The following is a 19,117-nucleotide window of genomic DNA, read 5'->3' as shown; positions in this document are numbered from 1 at the left end:
GATGGTCCGAATGGCTTAATTCTGCTCCGATGCCCTGATGGTCTTATGGAATGATAAATGTACACCTGAGGCTATTTCAGAATGAACTCTGTGGCGTGAAGTCTAGAGTCACACGCAGGCCAGGCTTGGTAGGGATTACAGTTGTCTTCCACCGGAGAACATTTCATGATTATCATTACTCAAGCTAATTGTCAATTTTCCAAATTCTACTTTGATAAATGAAATTGATTTCCACACCAAAAATGGTGGAATTAGAATCTGTGTCACCAAACAGTTTCGCCCTTAATGTCTGCCGTCACTTCTAGTCAGGAGCCCTAATACAGCCGCAAGATTCGAAAACCTAGGACAATGCCTACCACATTCATTACTCTCGTTGCTCCAGAAACTGCCTTAAACCATCAAAATAAAATACAGCTTTTCAACTTCAGAAATCCTGCAGATCTCAAGATTCAAGATTCGAATTATTTATCATGTGTACAACAAAGCATACAGTGAAATGTGGGTTTGCATTAACAGCGAGCACAGCCAGGTTGTGCTGGTGACAGGCCACAAGTGTCACCATGCAATCTGGTGCCAACGTGCCATGCTCTCAGTGCCAAGCAGGGCAACACAGAGCACAACAAACAACAGCAAAACAAGCCCCATCCTACCCATCCACATGACAGTCCTCTAAACTCAAGACAGGCCGTTGCTTTCGGCCTCCTACCAACAGTGGACACCGACACACAGACATTGGGACTTCAGCTACCCCAATGGATTCACAGAGACCTGCTGACCCGAGGCTCCAGTCAACGGGCCTGAAAAAACCAAACCTTGCCCTGGGTCTAACTTCTTTTTCCTCTCCCTTCCACAGGTCTCGAAGTAGGCCCTCAGCCTCAAGGAGTGGTCAGGGCGAACATTTTGGAAAACATGAGGAAGCTGGTGAATAGTGCTTTGGATTTCACACATTTCTACAATGAAGGTGAGATTCACTGATCCCCTTCCACTATTGAATTCCACAGCATTTTCATTGTCCGTTCACAGAACGGGGAGGCGGCCCTTAAAATCCTTGAGGCTGTTTTGTCATTGCATAGGATCAAGGCCTCCAAGAGGACCACAGCCTTGTCATAGGGTTTCAATAACCCGGAGAGCTGGAGTCGGGGCCTTGTGCTTTGGGTCGTGGTGGGGTCACCGGTCAAAGGGTAGAGGCCAGACTGAGAGTAGCCCACTGATTCTCCAGGTTCAGGGGTTAGGTTTGGGCTAACAACCCTGACTGGTCAAAAAACAAATGTTACAGAAACAGCACTGAAGAATCCTTCCGTACAGACAGAGATGGAAGGCTTTCATTGCTGCAGTAAAGGCTAGTAGTGTGATGGCAGTAAGTATAAAGTCATGGCTGATTTGTGAACTGACGACAAAAATTTACCTTCTCCTTCTTTCCCTTTTTAATAACTTTATCTAGCAGTATGATATCAGCATCAGATTTAAAATTAATAATTAACCTATTATCTATTGCAGTTTTTTATCTACTCTCCACTCTCTGCTTGGAAAAGTGTTTTGTAACTTCACTCACAAAAGGCTTGGCGTGAATTTTTAGACTCTGTCCCTTATAGTCCTTGATTTCCTCGACAAGCTCTCTCTATCAGTTCTCCTTCATATCTTGAAAACCTCAATCAAATCAACCTTTACCCTTCTAAGCTCCAGGAAAAAATGCAAACCTAGTTTCAGTAATCCCTCCTCTTAACCCTTTGAATCCAGGTATCATTCTTATAAAACATTGGCACTGATGGAAGATGGACTGACGAATAGGAAATGGCGAGCGAGCATAAACTGGTTGGCAAAATGTTTTGAGTAATGCACTAATGCAAGTCCTAAATGAAGAGACAAGACAGAGATGCTGAATTTGCTGGTGACAAAAAAGAGATAGGCAGGAATGTGAGCTGTGCAGATGATATAAAGAAGATACAGAGGAATATGGATGGCTTGAGGGAATGGGCAGCAATTGAGCAAAATAAATATAAAGTGGAAAATGTGAAATTATCTGTTTTGACTAGATTTTTGTTTAAAAAGGCATGTTTAAATATTGGGACATTCCAAGGTCCAGAGGTGCAGAGAGATATTAGTAGTTATTTTTCAAAAGGCTAGTATGTAGGTATATCAAGTAATTAGAAAAACTGGTTGAAGATCATTAGGGAGCTTATGCACAGAAGACCACATCTTGAGTAATGTAAACAATACTTGGTCTCCTTATTTAAAAAAAAGGATGTAAATGCATTGGAAGCAATTAAGAAAAGTTAATTGGGCTGTGTAGATTGCCTTATAAGAAGGGATTGGACAAGCAAAGCTCATCCACCAGGGTTCAAAAGACAACCTATGCTTTGACTGAAGCATACAAGATCCTGAAGGGTCTTGAAAGGGGAACATGGAGAGGATGGAGATCTGGAGCTACTGTTTTAAAAATAAGAGGTTGCCCTATTTAAGACAAAGCTGAGGTCTTTGAGCTCAATTCTGGCAAAACAATAGAAGTAGAGAGTTTGAATATTTTTAACTTAAAAGTTGATTTATAATCGACTTTTAAAAGTATAAAACGCAGAGTTGAGATTACAATTGGATCAGCCGTGATTTAGTTAATTGGTAAAGCAGGTTCAAGTGGCTTCCTAATTCAGACGTTGGTACGGTGAACCTACGGTGCAATCTCTCCAAACCCAGTCTCCCGTTCCTGAGTCGTGGTGCTCAGAACAGCTCACAGTAGTCCAGGTTTGGTGTAATTAGGGATTAAGGATCAACTTTATTCGCCATATATATCTACATGTATTAGGAATTTGCTGTGGCGTGTTGGTCAGAGTGAAACATGCAACAAAGGAAAACAACCACCTTCCACAATTATACAGAATAAAAAATGTATAAAAAATATAAAAGTAGAATGTGCATAAACACATAAATACCAGCATTTATTTGCAATGTAAACAACATAAAAGTGTTTTAAAGTTTTTACAGTGCAGTGGCTGAGATAATAGATGGGGGTGGGGGTTTACTGCAAAAGTTGATTAGATTAACTGTCTGCTGGCCATTCAGGCTAATGACTTGTTATAAAATGAAGATTACTGACATCATGAGATCCTTCATACTTTGTTCCACCTCTCCAACAGATTCATTGTAACACAGACCTGAACATTGTACTGTCGCTGGGTCAAGTTCCAACTTTCCTTTTAGCCTGGGCCAATGATTTAACGTTCTGTGTTTAATTTGCAGCATGCCAGCCTGTAGAATTTAAATCTGGTTCATCACATGGAATAATTTAAAAAAGGAACAGTAATGACCACAAGATTACTGGATTGTTCAAGATTCAGGATAGCTGCTGGTCATTCTTCCGTACAGGACTGTAACAGAGAACAAAATGATTGTTACTCTGGATCCAGTGCAGAATAAATCAGAATCAGGTTTAAGTCAGGTTTAATATCTCTGGCGTATATTTATTGTGAAATTTGTTAAGTTTGCGGCAACAGTACAATGCAATATATGGTAATAGAGAGAAAAAAGAAAACTGAATTACTATATATATAAATATAAAAATTACTATATATATAATGAATTACTATATATATATAATATAAAAATAGGAAATAAAAAAAAGTAGAGAGGTAGTGTAGTGTCCATGGGTTCAATGTCCGTTCAGAAATCAGATGGCAGAGGGGAAGTAGCTGCTCCTAAATTGTATGCACATACGTATACACACACACACACACACACACACACACACACACACACACACACACACACACACACTATAAGACACAATAAATATAAGCGTAGAAGCCACTCTGTAAAACACAAAGTACCAGTAACTGTTTCGGTGTGGCCGTATATACACAAAATAGTTTATATTCAGAGACTGATTGTACTGTTAGTAAAGTGAGCACAGTGGGATAGTGACTGTGTCAGTATGAGGTGTGGAGTGTAAGTGTAAAATGGCAGTGCATGGGGTGAGGGGTGGTTGGTGTGAAGGGTCCTAAGGAGATGTGGAGAGAAGTGGATGATAAGCATTTAGTCATGATGGGGGTTCCTGGGTGGAGGTACCCCATCTGAATCACTCGTAATCCTCAGGAGAGGAAATCTGACTGCAGACCTACAGTCAGGTGGTTCGCTCTGAAGTGCTTCAGCAAGCCACCCTTTGGTGCAGGGGTTCCCAACGTGGGGTCCACGGACCCCTCCGTTAATGGTAGCGGACCATGGCATAAAAGGGTTGGGAATCCCAGCTTTAGAGACAATTAGGGATAAATACTCTCCTCTCTCCAATGATACCCACATTCTAAAGTATTCAGTATATAAATAAGTAGAGCTTGATTTTGTGTACTGGGGCAGACTGATTTATTAAGGTGCTACAGGTTAACTGTTGGGAAAGAATGCAAGGCCATAGCAATGAGGCAGTTGCTTTGCAGGCAGAGGACTGTCCATGTCGAACTACTTTCACAGTGCATTCCTCTTCCCTGTTACCACCTCTCTGCTATACGTGAGGGCCAATATGGGCAGGTGTCTGATCTGCCCATGTCCCCAGCATAAAGCTGCAGGCTGTAGTCCATCAGTTTCTGATTTGTGCACATAGCCGTTGGGAATTCTCACGCAGGACTTGGCTCAGATGGCAAAGTCTCGCAGGTGGAGCGCAGTCCGTGGCCTCGAGATCCCGAAGAGCTTTGCAGCCAACAAAATTTCTTTGCCGTGTAACCAGTGCTGTGACATCAATAATCAATCTTTACCCTTATCTGCAATTCATGCCTCTAAACTAATCTGTAAACTGAACATGCCTTTCATGCTGTAAATCTTAGGGAATTTCCTGACTTTTAACATCTACACAACACTGCAAGTGCCTGCTTCTCCCCTTTTAAAAACTTGTTTTTTCTTTAGATCAAAGGAACCTGCAAAGACGTCCAATATACTCTGCATTCGTTCATTCTAAACGCTCTACCACGGCTTCAATGTGCTCTTCCATATACTCTCTACGATGTACTCTCTACGATGTACTCCATATACTCCACATTCAGTCATTCAAAACAGTGGTCTGGTAGGCCACAACTTCGTAATAGGCTTCATTCTTCCAGAGAAAGGTTTATATCAGTTTGCCCTTTCGGCCAGGAGGAGTGCTAATTTCCTGTATATCGGAGAGTAGCGTGCGGTCAGAGTCCCCATCCTTTATCCACACATTTAACTTCCCTGCTGGACGTGGGTTTTCTGATTGTTTAAGCATTTCGTGCTCACTGGAATGATTTTTATTTCCATGTAGGCAAGGAATTCCCCCCGTGTACCATTGATGCTTACAAAGCTTTTGAGAAAGTCAACTACCCGAGGGATTCAGAAGGACAGATTATTGGCATCATTCATCCTCAGCTGCAGGTAAGTGTGGTGTTACGTACCCCGTAACTGGGTTGCCAAACCAGCAGAAATGGATCACTCAGTTGGAGTCTGGATTACTAGAACTAAGAAAGTTTTATTAAAGAAACAAGCAACACAGTAATCGAAAGGATAATAAATGCAACAATTCAGCAATGATAAACACACATGTGCACAGAATTAAGATAACAGCATCAATCAAGCTCTATCGTTGTCTAGGGGTAAATGACCAAATTTCAAAGTGACACAAAAGTTCAGTCCAATTTAGTTCAGTTCGCAGTAATCGTTGGCATGGCGATGGACAACGTGGGGGGCGGGGAGAGAGAGAGAACGAGAACGACTGATCATTCAGAAACGGCTTCCACTCACAGACTGGCGATATGGCTCACAAGCAGCTTTCGGGCAGGTCCTTGGTGATGTCACCTGAGGTCACCGACTGTGACCCCTCCTCCAGATGCGGTCGATCCTCTGCAGTAAACCCGGCACCCAAGCGAGGGTGGACACACACCGGGTTCCCGCTGATCGTACTTTTCCACACTGTGCGTTTAAAGTCCGGTACTTCCCACCGACTCGTGAGGGGCGCACCACTTCCAGGGTCTCGTTACCTCGGGTGTCGTGTGTCTCCTGCCTTAGCGAACCTGTCCCTTTTTATCCCCCTGCTGGGGTATCGCCTGTCCATCACTTCAAACAGTTCAGGGTTCAAAGGGGGAGCCGCTCCAGACAGCTCTCTCTCCCGTCCCTTCATTACACATCTCCAGATGCTGTTTCATGGTGTTCCTTATCTCTCTCTTGAAGACAGGTGGCAGACCAACTGCTGATCTCACAGGGCAGCTAACATCTATGTGTATTCTCGTCACAGTGGTTATATATAACGGAAGTTGGTTCTTTTCTTTACTGTCATCTTTGCCTTCCTCCTGAGATACCTCAAGTTAGTTCTGTGGGCTTCAATCACCCACTAAAGGCTGTGAAAACATCAGAATGAGAATTCAGTTTTCTATCATCGACATACACTCAGTGGCTACTTTATTAGATGCCTCCTGTACCTAATAAAGTGGCCACCGAGTGTATGTTTGTGGTCTTCTGCTGCTGTAGCCCATCCACTTCAAGGTTCGATGTGCTGTGTGTTCAGGGATGCACTTTTGCACACCACTGTTGTTAACACGTGGTTATTTGAGTTACTGTTGCCTTCCTGTCAGCTTGAACCAGTCTGGCCATTTTCCTCAGATCTCTCTCATTAACAAGGCATTTTCTCCCACAGAACAGCCGCTCACTAGATGAATGGTCTTGGCCCGAAACGTCGACTGTTTACTCTTTTCCATAGATGCTGCCTGACCTGCTGAGTTCCTCCAGCAGTTTTTTTGCACCATTCTCTGTAAACTCTAGAGACTGTTGTGCATGAAAATCTCAGGAAATCAGCAGTCTCTGAGATACTCAAACCACCCCATCTGGCACCAACAATCATTCCACAGTCAAAGTCACTTAGATCACATTTCTTCCTCATTCTGATGTTTGGTCTGAACAGCATCTGAACCTTTTAATCATGTCTGCAGTTTTATAGCATTGAGCTGCCGCCACATGATTGGCTGGTCAGACATTTGCATTAACGGGCCGGTGTACAGGTGTACCCAATAAAGTTACAACTGAGTGTATGTTGTGAAATTTGTTACTTTGTGTCAGCAGTACAATGCAATATATTAAAAAAAGTTACTATAAGTTACATTACGGTTGGTGCGGCTGTAACGAAACCAAATTTCCCTCTGGATCAACAAAGTATGTGAATAAGTTGTGCGAAAAGAGAGCAACATAATGAACTAGTGTTCACGGGTTTCAAGACTCTTCAAAAATTTGATGGTAGATAGGAAGAACTTTAGGGAAGAGGCTGAAGAGATTTATTCAAATGATGCTCTTCAGGAATCTGGGTAGACTGCAGAAGGAGGGGCTGTTCTCCATGGAACAGGGAAGGTAGAGCAGGGATCTGATAGGTCATGTCCAAACAGGGAAGATTGAGAGATCTTGTTCCCATGGCGAAGAAGATCAAGAATTGAAGGATGTAGAACGAAGGTGAAAAACTGAAAAGAGCATGAGCATTAACCTTTTCACGTAATGAGTATTCTGAAATCTAGTGTAGTAGTGCAGGCAAACTTAATGATGGCTTTCAGAAGAGATCTCGATAAGTAATTAGAATCGTACTTCGCTAAAGCAAATCCTTTTGGCTCACCTTGTCAATGCCAGCCATGATGCCTGTTCTGTGCTAATCCCATTTGCTGCTTTAGACCTGTGCCCTCTACTTATTTGTTGTCCAGGTACCTGTGCAGATGCCTTTTAAATGTTGTAATTGTATGAATAGGATGTAGCAGTTAGCACAATGCTTTAGAGTGTAATATCAGGGGATCAATTCCCACCGCTCTCTCTAAGGAGGTTCGACATTCTCCAGATGACCATGTGGGTTTCCTCTGGGTGCCCTGGTTTCCTCCCACACTCCAAAGGCATACAGGTTAGGGTTATTAAGTTGTGGACGTGCTATGTTGGCACCTGAAGAGTGACAACACATGCCTGCACAACCCGACACAAGCGACATATTTCTCTGTATATTAATATAGTTAAATTATTGCTTATTCACTTACTATTATTATTTTGGTTTTTTCCCCCTTTTCTATTGCACAGTTTGTTGTCTTTAGCACATTGGTTGTTTGTCCGTTTTTGTTTTGTGTTGTTTCTCATTGATTCTATTGTGTTTCTTCATATTTACTGAGTACGCCTGCAAGAAAATGAATCTCAGGGTTGTATATGGTGACAGATATGTACTTTGATAATACACTTACTTTGAACTTTCTTCTTTCGTCTTTGTGTAAAGGGAGAGAGTAAAATTGGGAAAGGGAGTTTTATTTGATTTTATTCTTTCTTAGTCAAGGCTGACAGTCAAGTCGTCCTCTTCTATTTTATCTTTATCGTACATAAAGATGGAGACGTAACGTAAAGAATTTTACTCATGTATGTAAAGGATGTAAGAAATAAAGTCAATTCAATTCGATTCAATACCTCAACTACCCCAGGTAACTCATTCCAGAATTCACCACCACTGATATGGTAGAACAACCCCTCAGTTCTCCTTTAAATTCTTCCCTCTCACCTTGAACTGATGTTCACTAGTCCTAAGAACCCATGCCTTGGGAACGAAATTCTGGTCTGCCTATGTCCTTCAAATTCCAGAAACTTCAACTTCCTGCATTCCAGTGAGTATAAGCCCAGCCAATCGAACCTCCTCTTACAATTTCCAGTGAACAGTAGAGAATTTGCAAGGCCATGGGGAGAAGGTGGGGAGTGAGACTACATTGTTTTCCTTTGCAAAGAGCTAGCACAGAATCAATGGACCAAATGGCTACCTTTCATGATTCTGTGGTTATTATTCGTATGGAGGGTACAGACTGAAAGATGGGGAGCAAACTTCAGAGTCAGAATCCATCATTCTTTGCATAACGTGCAACATGACACAAACATCCAACGGAGTCTGCTGAGAAGTCACTGGGGGCAGTAACCAGGTCAATATTTCTTCTCTGTAACCCATTCTGACCACAAGTCCCTACAGAGGATTGTGAGGACTGCTGAGAGGTCTCTCTTCCACCCATCAGAGATATTTATCAGGAGCGCTGTTGTGTATGCAGGCCCCGTAGCATTGTCAAGGATTACTCCCATTCATCCAGCAATCTCTTTGACCCCCTACCAACAGGCAAGAGGTACCGCAACATTAGGACAAGAACTGTTAGGGTGGGAAACAGCTTCTTCCCAAGCTGTAAGACTCCTGAATTTTCTCCCACCACCCAGGCTTCATCACGAATCTGAACCAGGAGTGTATGCTGTTTAATTTTTAATTGTGTTGTAAATGCACCTTATTCTTTGTTAATTTATTTGTGATAATATTACCTTGTGTGTTGTGTGTGTGAGTTATATGTACTATGTTGTATACCTTGTTTCGTTTGGTCAGATACATGCAGAATGACAATATTGTCATTTATTGATTGACAATAAAATGGACTGAACTGAAAATACGGAAGCCGTATTGATACTCCGCCAGAGATCAACCAACTCATTACTAACCATAGGCTGGAAAGTAAAAGGAGCTTTCTCATTCCTACTTAAAACTGGCAGATGCTGAAAATCTGAAATAAAACATTATATAAGTACCTGGTAGAGCAGTGGTCCCCAACCTTTTTTGCACTGCGGACCGGTTTAATATTGATAATATTCTTGTGGACCGGCCGACCTGGGGGGGGGGGGGGCGCGGTAGGGTTGCCGACGGACAAGAGTAGCAGTCAAATACGTTGTGTTTACTCCGAGAAAGACTACAATGACCATGAGGCCATGCGCGGTCACCAGTGTGCATGCGGGTACATATAACATGCCGAATTTTCTCTACAAATCGTTTTTGGCGATTCTGTCGGGAGGGGGAGGGGTGTTAATCACAACCGGAATGTAGGTGATAAATTGCTAATACACTCAGTTTCATTTCTAAAAGGGTTTACCTAACGCATTTAATATTAAACACACAGCGCATATTTTCCTCACATGAATATAGTGATAAGTCAATTATCAGGGGAGGACAGGGGAGCTTAAAGTAAGTGTTGAACGAACTTCCATTAGAAGTGGTAGAGGCAGGTTCGATATTATCATTTAACGAAAAATTGGGTAGGTATATGGACAGGAAAGGAATGGGGGGTTATGGGCTGAGTGTAGGTCGGTGGAACTAGGTGAGAGTAGCGTTTGGCATGGACTGGAAGGGCAGAGATGGCCTGTTTCCGTGCTGTAATTGTTCTATGGTTATATAAGTAAGTCAATAGCATCGTAACATTTTAAGTAACGTTTGGATATTAAACACACAGCACATATTTTCCCATATGAACATATAAAATCATTGCAACACACCAATATCACTGAATCAGTGGGAGCCCTGGGCTTGTTTCCCTGCAACAAGACGGTGCCATCGAGGGGTGATGGGAGACAGCGATACTCGAAGGGGGTTCCTTATGTCCAGTCTATTCCGCAATTTAGTTTTCGTTGCATTCATTGCAGAGATGTGTTGGAAATGGAAGCAATGTTTTCATTACTTTCGTGGCTATCTCAGGACATTTAGCCTTGACTTTGATCCAGAATGCCGGCAGAGATGTTATGTCAAACATACTTTTCAGCCCGCTGTCATTTGCAAGCTCAAGGAGTTGATCTCCTTCCCGCGCTGACATGGATGACGCGCGGGTAATAACCTCGCACGCGTTCAAGCTCAACAGTGCGTGACAGGGAATGAGGAAAGGTGCAGCTGACTTATATCGCCAAATCATATAGTTTCCTCGCGGCCCGGTAGCACATGCTTTGCGGCCCGGTGGTTGGGGACCGCTGCGGTATAGTACATGCTCAGAGAAATAGTTTCTCTCTCCACAGATGCTGCCCGACTTGCTGACCGTTTCCAGCAACTATTGAATTTTCACAATTCTACCGCTTATTGCGTAAACTGACTGATGGGTAAAGGAGGACTGAACTTTTGAGTGTCGGGTTTGATTAATATACAGGGCCTCTTCATAGCTGATGTAGTAACCCAGCTGTTTGGGTGACCTTGCAGAATAACTACGTCAAGACAAGAAGATCAAATTTTTCAGCAACTCAGTGACTCATTGAATGGCATTTGAGCCAGACCAGTTAATAAATTGCCATGTTGGAGCAACTTATGTATAAATTTCACAATCACAGCCCATTAAATTATACGTCTGAGGGTACAAAAGGTCCCGTGTTCCATCGCTATTTATGCAACATTAGTTATCTATTTAAGGGGTACAGAAGCATTGCGGTAAAATCCCTATACTAGCAGACATCCTTTTGGGCCATTGATTCAAGTTCAAATCCCACTCTGGTCTCTGAGGAATTTAAATTGAAGATAGATATTTAAGGATAGAAAGTTTGTCTCATTAATGGTGACCATGTTTATTTTTTTAAAAAGTCATCTCATTCACCATTGTCTCTCAAGGAAGAAAATGTGCCTTCCTTACCCAGCCTTTGACAATGGAATTATCTATGTTTCCTTAAGGATGAATAATAAAAGCTGGCAGTGCCAATGACGTCCACAGCCAGTGAATAGAAAAATAAACATTGATTGTATTTTAGGAAGCTAGAGAGCAGTGAAAGCTTTTAAATAAATACAAAAGCTGTTGTTGTGGAAAATTTGAAACATAACACAGTACAGGCCTTTCGGTACATAATGTTTGCTGAATTTTTAACCTGCTCCAAGATCAATCTAACCCTCCCACACAATGCTCCGCTTTTTCTTTCATCAGTGTTCCTAACTAAGAGTCTCTTAAATTTCCTAATGTATCTGCCTCTACTGACACCCATGGATGCACCACTCTCTATGTGGGGGGGGGGGAACTATCCCCTGTACTTTCCTCCAATCACCTTAAAATTATGCCCTCTTGTATAAGCCATTTCTGCTTTGGGGAAAAAGGCAGTCGCTGTCCCACTCTATCAATGCTTGTTCTTATCCAGTCACCTCTGGTCCTCCTTTGCTCCAAGAAGACCTAGTCAGCTCAATCTATTCTCATAAGACAGAAGTTTAACAACAGTACAATTACTAGCCCTAGTTCTTCTATTCAAATACTGAGGACTGAAAAAGAACTCCAATCAAAGTATTTATCTTGAACGTTTCAGTTTTTCCAGCAATTTGTCACCGTTCTGTAGCAACACACACAAAATGCTGGGGGATCTCAGCAGGCCAGGCAGCATCTGTGGAAATGAATGAAGAGTCAACGTTTTGGGTGAGAACATTCATCAGGACTAGAAAGGAAAGGGGAAGAGGCTCCTTTAGGAGGGACTGATCTCAGAGAGGTTAAAAGGTTGGCACAACATCATAGGCTGAAGGGTCACTACTATGCTGTAATATTCAATGTTCTGGTTTGTGTATGTTGTTGAGGGATTAACTTCTATGTTCTTTACTGGTTACTACTACTACTAGTGATACTGAATTGCCTCCTTTGCTCAGGAGTAAGTGAGGATGGTCAATAAATGTTAATGTTGCCACTTGGCGTCTGTGTCCTATGAATGATTAAATAAATAGTCTTTTGTCTTCCAGGATAATGACTGGAATCTACTGAATCCAGGCGACCCCTCATTCCTGACCTTGGATGGAAAGACCATTCCTTACAACGGAAGCAGACCTGTGTATCCAGTGTTTGTGAATGAAGCCGCTTATTATGAGAAGGAGCTGGCCTTTCTGTTAACTCAGAAAGTTACTCTAAAGGCAAACAGTGTGAAGGTTTCTAAAAATTAACTCAAACAATTCCTCTGGAGGTCTTAAGAGCAGTAAACCAGACCAAAGACTAATGCCATCAATGCTGTGCACAATAAGTGGGGAAAAAAAGTGTTGCTGCTTTTGATTGTGTTTTTTTTTAAAAAAAGGAGGAGGGTAAAGGTGCTTCCAATCTCTTTTGAACAGTCGGCTGAGGAAAAGCAGGCACTGCAAGGTGACGCAAGTTTGGGTTTCTTTTCCCCAAACCTGGTGGGAAAGGGAGAACTTGGCTGAAGTGAGGTATTAAGTATGTCTGTCGTCTTCTTCTGCAGCCCATCACAGCTGCAAGGGGCATAGACAGCTCGCCCGAGCCCTCTGTCCTGGACCAGTCCTTCAAGTTGCCCCCAGGTGAAGCCCATCTTCAACGATCCTTCCTCTCCTAGGGATGAGGGCATTTCTGTAGCTGTGGGTTCTTGGCACCATCCGTGGCGTATGTCCACTCAACTGAAAACAGTTTGAAAATCTTGAACTTTGAGCTGTTAACCCTGACTTTCCAGGACTCATGGCCAAGCAGCATTAGAAGAGTGCTGACTAAATGTCACGTCATTGAGGAATTATTCATTGATGAAATTTGAATTAATTTCCCCTTTATCCACTGGGCACTGAAATGTAGCTTCACTTCAGACCCTGTTAGGACATCATGATTCAAATTTACAACAGTACAAGTTTTCATGTTGTTCTGATTTCTGATGCTTCACTCTGATAAGCAGTTACAGAAAGGCAAAGTACCTTTTTTAAAAAAAAATGGTTAAAATTCTTTGTAAACTGCAGATAAGACACCTTGTTAAGATTCATAAGATCATGATATATAGGAGCAGAATTAGGCCATTTGGCCCATCAAGTCTGCTCCGTCATTTCATCATGGCTGATCCATTTCCCTCTCAGCCCCAGTCTCCTGCCTTCTCCCCCCCGTATCCCTTCATGCCCTGACTAATCAAGAATCTGTCAACCTCTGCCTTAAATATACCCAATGTTTTCACCTTCACAGCTGCCTGTGGCAACGAATTCCACAGATCCACCACTCTCTGGCTGAAGAAATTCCTCCTCATCTCTGTTCTAAATGGACGTCCCTCTGTTTTGACACTGTGCCCTCTGGTCCTAGACTCCCCAACCACGGGAAACATCCACTCTATCGAGGCCTTTCAACATTCGATAGGGTTCAATGAGATTCCTCTCTCGTTCTTGTGAATTCCAGTGAGTACAGGCCCAGAGCCATCAAACGCTCCCCTTATGATGAGCTTTTGGATGTGGAGAGGATGGGAGGATGGGAGGTTGGGAGGTCCATAAATAATATGGACCTACATAATGTATAACAAGCCTGTCATGACAATGTCAGTGAGTATGGAACCGAGGTGAGGTGCAGGAAACACACACAAAATGGTGGAGGAACCCAACAGGCCAGGCAGCATCAGTGGAAAAGAGCAAACAATTGACACTACAAGCTGAGACTCTTCTTCAGTCCAAAACGTCGACTGATTGCTGTTTTTCCATGGATGCTGCCCGGCCCGCTGAGGTCCTCCAGCATTTTGCATGTGTTGCTTTGATTTCCAGCGTCTGCAGATTTTCTCTTGTAGGCGAGGTGTAACTTAGCTTTAAGTATTCAGCGCATCACTGGACACAGAAAACCAGGGTGGAAATGGGAAAACTACTGCAATTTCTGTAGAGACCAGGAGATAGGTCTCTAGTGCGTCCACAGTAGCTTTCTCATTTCCAGCAAGTCCAAAGGCAAAGGATTGTTCAGTTAACCTCCCATCACCACAACAGGGACAGAGTTCCCCTTGTCCTCACCTACCACCCCACCAGCCTCTGGATCCAGCACATATCCTCCGCGACTTCCGCCACCTTCAATAGGACCCCACCACTAAGCACATCTTACCCTCTCTACCCCTCTCCGCTTTCCGCGGGGATCGTTCTCTCCGCGACTCCCTGGTCCACACGTTCCTCCCCACGGATCTCCCACCTGGCACTTATCCCTGCAAGCGTAAGTGCTACCCCTGTCCCTCCACCTCCTCTCTTGCCACCATTCAGGGCCCCAAACAGTCCTTCCAGGTGAGGCAACACTTCACTCGTGAGTCTGTTGGGGTCATCTATTGCATCCGGTGCTCCCGGTGCGGCCTCCTCTACATCGGTGGAACCCGACGCAGATTGGGGGACCGCTTCGTCGAGCACCTCCGCTCCGTCCGCCACAACAGACAGGATCTCCCGGTTGCCACCCACTTCAACTCTGCTTCACATTCCCATTCAGATATGTCCATACATGGCCTCCTCTACTGCCATGATGAGGCTAAACTCAGGTTGGAGGAGCAACACCTCATATACCGTCTGGGTAGTCTCCAGCCCCTTGGCATGAACATTGAATTTCCTCCCCCTCCCTTCCCCCATCCCAGTTTCACTCTGCCCCCTCCCCCAGCTGCCTACCACCTCCCTCATGGTTCCGCCTCCTTCTACTACCCTTTGTGTTTTCACCGTTCCTTCTTCACCTTTCCTGCCTATCCCCTCCCTGCTTCCCCTCCCCCACCCCTTGATCTTTCTCCTTACTGGTTTTTCACCTGGAACCTACCAGCCTTCTCCTTCCCACCCTCCTCCCACCTTCTTTATAGGGCCCCTACTCCCTCCCTGTTCAGTCCTGACGAAGGGCCTGGGCCCGAAACGTTGGCTGATCGTTTCCACGGATGCTGCCCGACCTGCTGAGTTCCTCCAGCGTGTTGTGCGCATTGCTTTAACCCCAGCATCTGCAGAGTATTTTGTGTAAAGGAAAGGTCTTTATTTTTCTCCAAAGGAAACCAGTAATAAGGTTGGGCTATGCATTACACTCAGTCTTATAGTTTATATTAATCTTCATGAGATCTTTACAGGCCTTGTCCTCTTGAATTCACTTCTCAAGAACCCTGCTCTTGAAGGTAGATGAAGCCGGTGGATGAGAGATGAGTCTGTGATCTGCTAAAGCTCTTCAAACTTGACTTGAGGAACTTTAGTTGAGTTATTATGGGAAACCCCACATCCTGGCCATGGTGTGCTGTGAAACTGACGTGTTATTATCGTGAAGCTGTTTGCATCCTCTCGTTAGATCCCCACGTTCCAGCTTCATCTCAAGCTAGACGTGTGGGTGGCTCAGCATCAATGCTACTAAAAGTTGTATTTCGGTGGAGATGGGGGTAACTTCCCGTTATAAAAATGCCATATTTGTCTGAGCTGAGGATAACCAGTCCTTGAGACTGGGAATGAGAATCGAGATCAATCAATATAGAAGCAATAAGTTTTATCCCTGGAGCGGAGGAGATGCGCCCGGTTACAGATCTTCCCCAGGCAGGATTCCGTTCCTCTGACCTGTTCGTAACTCCAACCCGTTCAAAATGCGGCCACGAACCGGGTTCCCACATGATGGAAGTTACCTGCAGCCAGCTAAAGCATGGTAGCGGATTCCCAAGTACTCAATCTTATGTACGGCTGGATGCAAGTCAGGTGTTCATAACATGCAGAGGACCTTTCTACAGTCGAACTGCAGTTCTGAACTTTGATCTAACAATGTTTTCCATTCATGACCTGAAAAGTAATTTTTTTTCAAAGTTAATTTTTGAAGTTATGTATTTCTCCCCCACCTAATAGCTAAACTACCAAGTAACTTTTTACTTCATTCTAACTCATAGGTTCTTCAAATGTAATAATTTCAGAAAATGCCACAGTTATACAATATTTATTTTATAAATGAGAGGATTATAAAGTTCATATTTTAACCAATCTCAGGGCAAAAATTAATATAAAACTGACTACAGACTAATTTTCAGTGGTATTTTCCCAACCAGGTTTTTCTTGTTTGATTTTTTTTTTCTCAATTTGATAATTTTACTCTTTTTCAAGCATGTTAATCATTAGAAATGTCTACAAATTTAGTATTTTTAAAAAGTTAGATCTACTTTAATAGTGTTTTTGGTTTTGAAGTTTAGTGGTAAGTATCATGTTTAATTAAGCAAAACCTAACCTTGTCAGGGAGCCTTCCCAGGCATACTGTATGTGACATTCATATGTTGAATGTCTACTTTCTTTCTGAAAAATAGCAATTATAATGTGTAGACAGAAATATTTCTTTTGCTTAACAATTTCTTCATTTTTGATATATTTTGTTTTGAACCATCAATGTGTTTCTCTGGTCAGTATTAAAATATATTTAAAAGGTTTAAAAATAAAGCTGAAATGAAAATGATTATCTTAAATTTTGTTGCTTTGTTTTTGTTTTATTTTAATCAATGAAATGCACTCAGTGGCTACTTTATTAGATACCATCTATACTTAATAAAGTAGCCGTTGAGAACACAGTATGCTCGTGGTCTTCTGTTGCTGTAGCCCATCCACTTCAAGGTCTGATGTGTTGTGTATTCAGAGTTGCTCTTCTGCACATCACTGGTTATTTGAGTTGCTGATGCCTTCCTGTCAGCTTGAACCAGTCTGGCCATTCTCCTCTCCACAAGGTGCTTTCACCTACAGAACTGCTGCTCACTGGATGCTTTTTGTTTTTCTCACTATCGTCTGCAAACTCTAGAGACTGCTGTGTGTGAAAATCCCAGGAGATCAGCAGTTTCTGGGATACTCAAACCACCCCATCTGGCACCAGCAATCATTCCACAGTCTAAGTCACTTAGATCACATGTCTTCCCCATTCTGATGTTTGGGGCCTGCACCACAATTGAGCCTCTTGACCATGCCTGCATGCTTTTAAGCACTGAGTTGCCACCACAGGATTGGTGGATTAGATATTTGCATTAATGAGCAGGTGTTCCTAATAAAGTGGACACTGAGTGTACAGTTATACAGTATTTCCTTTCTTTTTCAATCTTTTTATTAGTTTCATAATAATACACATAGCGTAGTAATAGTACAAAATTATTGGGAATACATTGTTATAATTGGCATAGTTAATTATAAAGCCAGTTGACACTTAAATGATAAAACTCCTAATCATACAGGATACAGATGAACAAAATAAAACAAAGAAAAATATCTTTAAAAAAATCATGAAAAAGGGAAAAATAAATAAAACTATAACACCCCCCCCCCAAAAAAAACTAATCTAAACAGTATTAATCAACTAAACTAAAAAAAAAGACATGGGCTGTTATGTAACATCATTTAAAAAAAGCATTAGTGTCGACGACTCTGTTCCTCTGAACAAATATTACAAGGAAATAAAATAAGTTTGGAAAAGGTCAAATTACATCATATGAAAATGTTAAATAAATGGCCTCCAGGTCTTTTCGAATTTAATAGAGGGATCATAAACAACACTTCCAATTTTTTCCAATTTTAAACACAGCATAGTTTGAGAGAACCAATGAAATGTGGTGGGAGGATTAATCTCTTTCCAATTTAGCAAAATGGATCTTCTAGCCATTAATGTAAGAAATGCAATCATCCGATGAGTTGAAGAGGTTAAATGACTTGATTCTATCATTAGTAAACAGTTATATTTCCTGTATTGCCATGATTTTGTTAAATCCTCCAATACAAAGGATCAGGTTTAATCTTCTCATCCCCTCCCCCTGCTCTCTTTTTCCTTTTGCCACTCTAACCCCTCCTCTTCCCATGCCCATCACCCCCCTCTGGTGCCCATCCTCCTTCCCTTTCTCCCATGGTCCACTCTCCTCTCTTATCAGCTTCCTATCCAACCTATCACCTCCCAGCTTCTCACTTCATCCCCCCCCCTCCTTCCCTACTCACCTATCTTCCCTCTCTCCTATCACCTCCTACCTTGTACTCCTTCCCCTCCTCCCCACCAGCTTCTTATTCTGATTTGTTCCCTCTTCCTTTCCAATCCTGATGAAGAACCTCAGGCTGAAATGTTGAGTATTTATTCCTCTCCATGGATGCTACCTGACCTGTGGTGATCCTCCAGCATTTTGTGTGCATTGCTCTGGGTTTCCAGCATCTATAGAACTTCTTCTGTTCATAATAATAGTTCATCTGTAACCCCCATAATTTTTTTAATGAATTCAACTGTTTAACATATTAACCTTTCAGCAACATCACTGGGAGAAAAGAAGAAAGTTATTTGATTTAAAAGAAAATCTGCTAGGTTGGAATAATTTTGCCTTTGAATTCAGCCCCCGGAGCCTCCAAGTATCATAGGCCTAGATGAAGCAAATGAACATGATTCAGAAGTGATGGAAGAGGAGTTCACCAAATGCTAATTGCTCAGTTACCTTGAAGTTGCCAGCTGCCATAAGAGATATCCACATTTTGTGAATCGTTCACTGGTTTGTCAAGGCTGCAAGCTGTGGGAAGTGTCTTAATTCTGTAGCAAAATTGACACAATCATTGACTCCCATACACTCGATTTAAATAGACTGAACCCAAATTCCACGTGCGTGTGAACTCTGGCCCGTATAGTTTGTGTAACACTTCACAGTGCCAGCAGTAAGATCGGGGTTCAGTTCC

The 19,117-nt window shown here is 42.6% G+C and overlaps 1 protein-coding gene across 1 annotated transcript in view; it reads left to right on the top strand.

Annotated features, from left to right (window-relative positions):
• aspa (aspartoacylase) overlaps positions 1-16,897 on the top strand; it is a 47,046-nt gene extending 30,149 nt beyond the window's left edge. The window contains exons 4-6 of the mRNA XM_063031271.1: positions 854-961; positions 5,258-5,367; positions 12,473-16,897. Coding sequence (XP_062887341.1) covers positions 854-961; positions 5,258-5,367; positions 12,473-12,670 — 416 coding nt within the window. The 3' untranslated portion in view covers positions 12,671-16,897. The remainder of the gene's footprint in view (positions 1-853; positions 962-5,257; positions 5,368-12,472) is intronic.
• Positions 16,898-19,117: the final 2,220 nt, after the last annotated feature.

The sequence above is a fragment of the Mobula hypostoma genome, chromosome 23 (genome assembly GCF_963921235.1).
Source record: "Mobula hypostoma chromosome 23, sMobHyp1.1, whole genome shotgun sequence".
In the NCBI taxonomy this organism is placed as follows: domain Eukaryota; kingdom Metazoa; phylum Chordata; class Chondrichthyes; order Myliobatiformes; family Myliobatidae; genus Mobula; species Mobula hypostoma.
The sequence above is the reverse complement of the archived record's forward strand: the minus strand, read 5'-3'. Positions and strand labels throughout refer to the sequence as shown.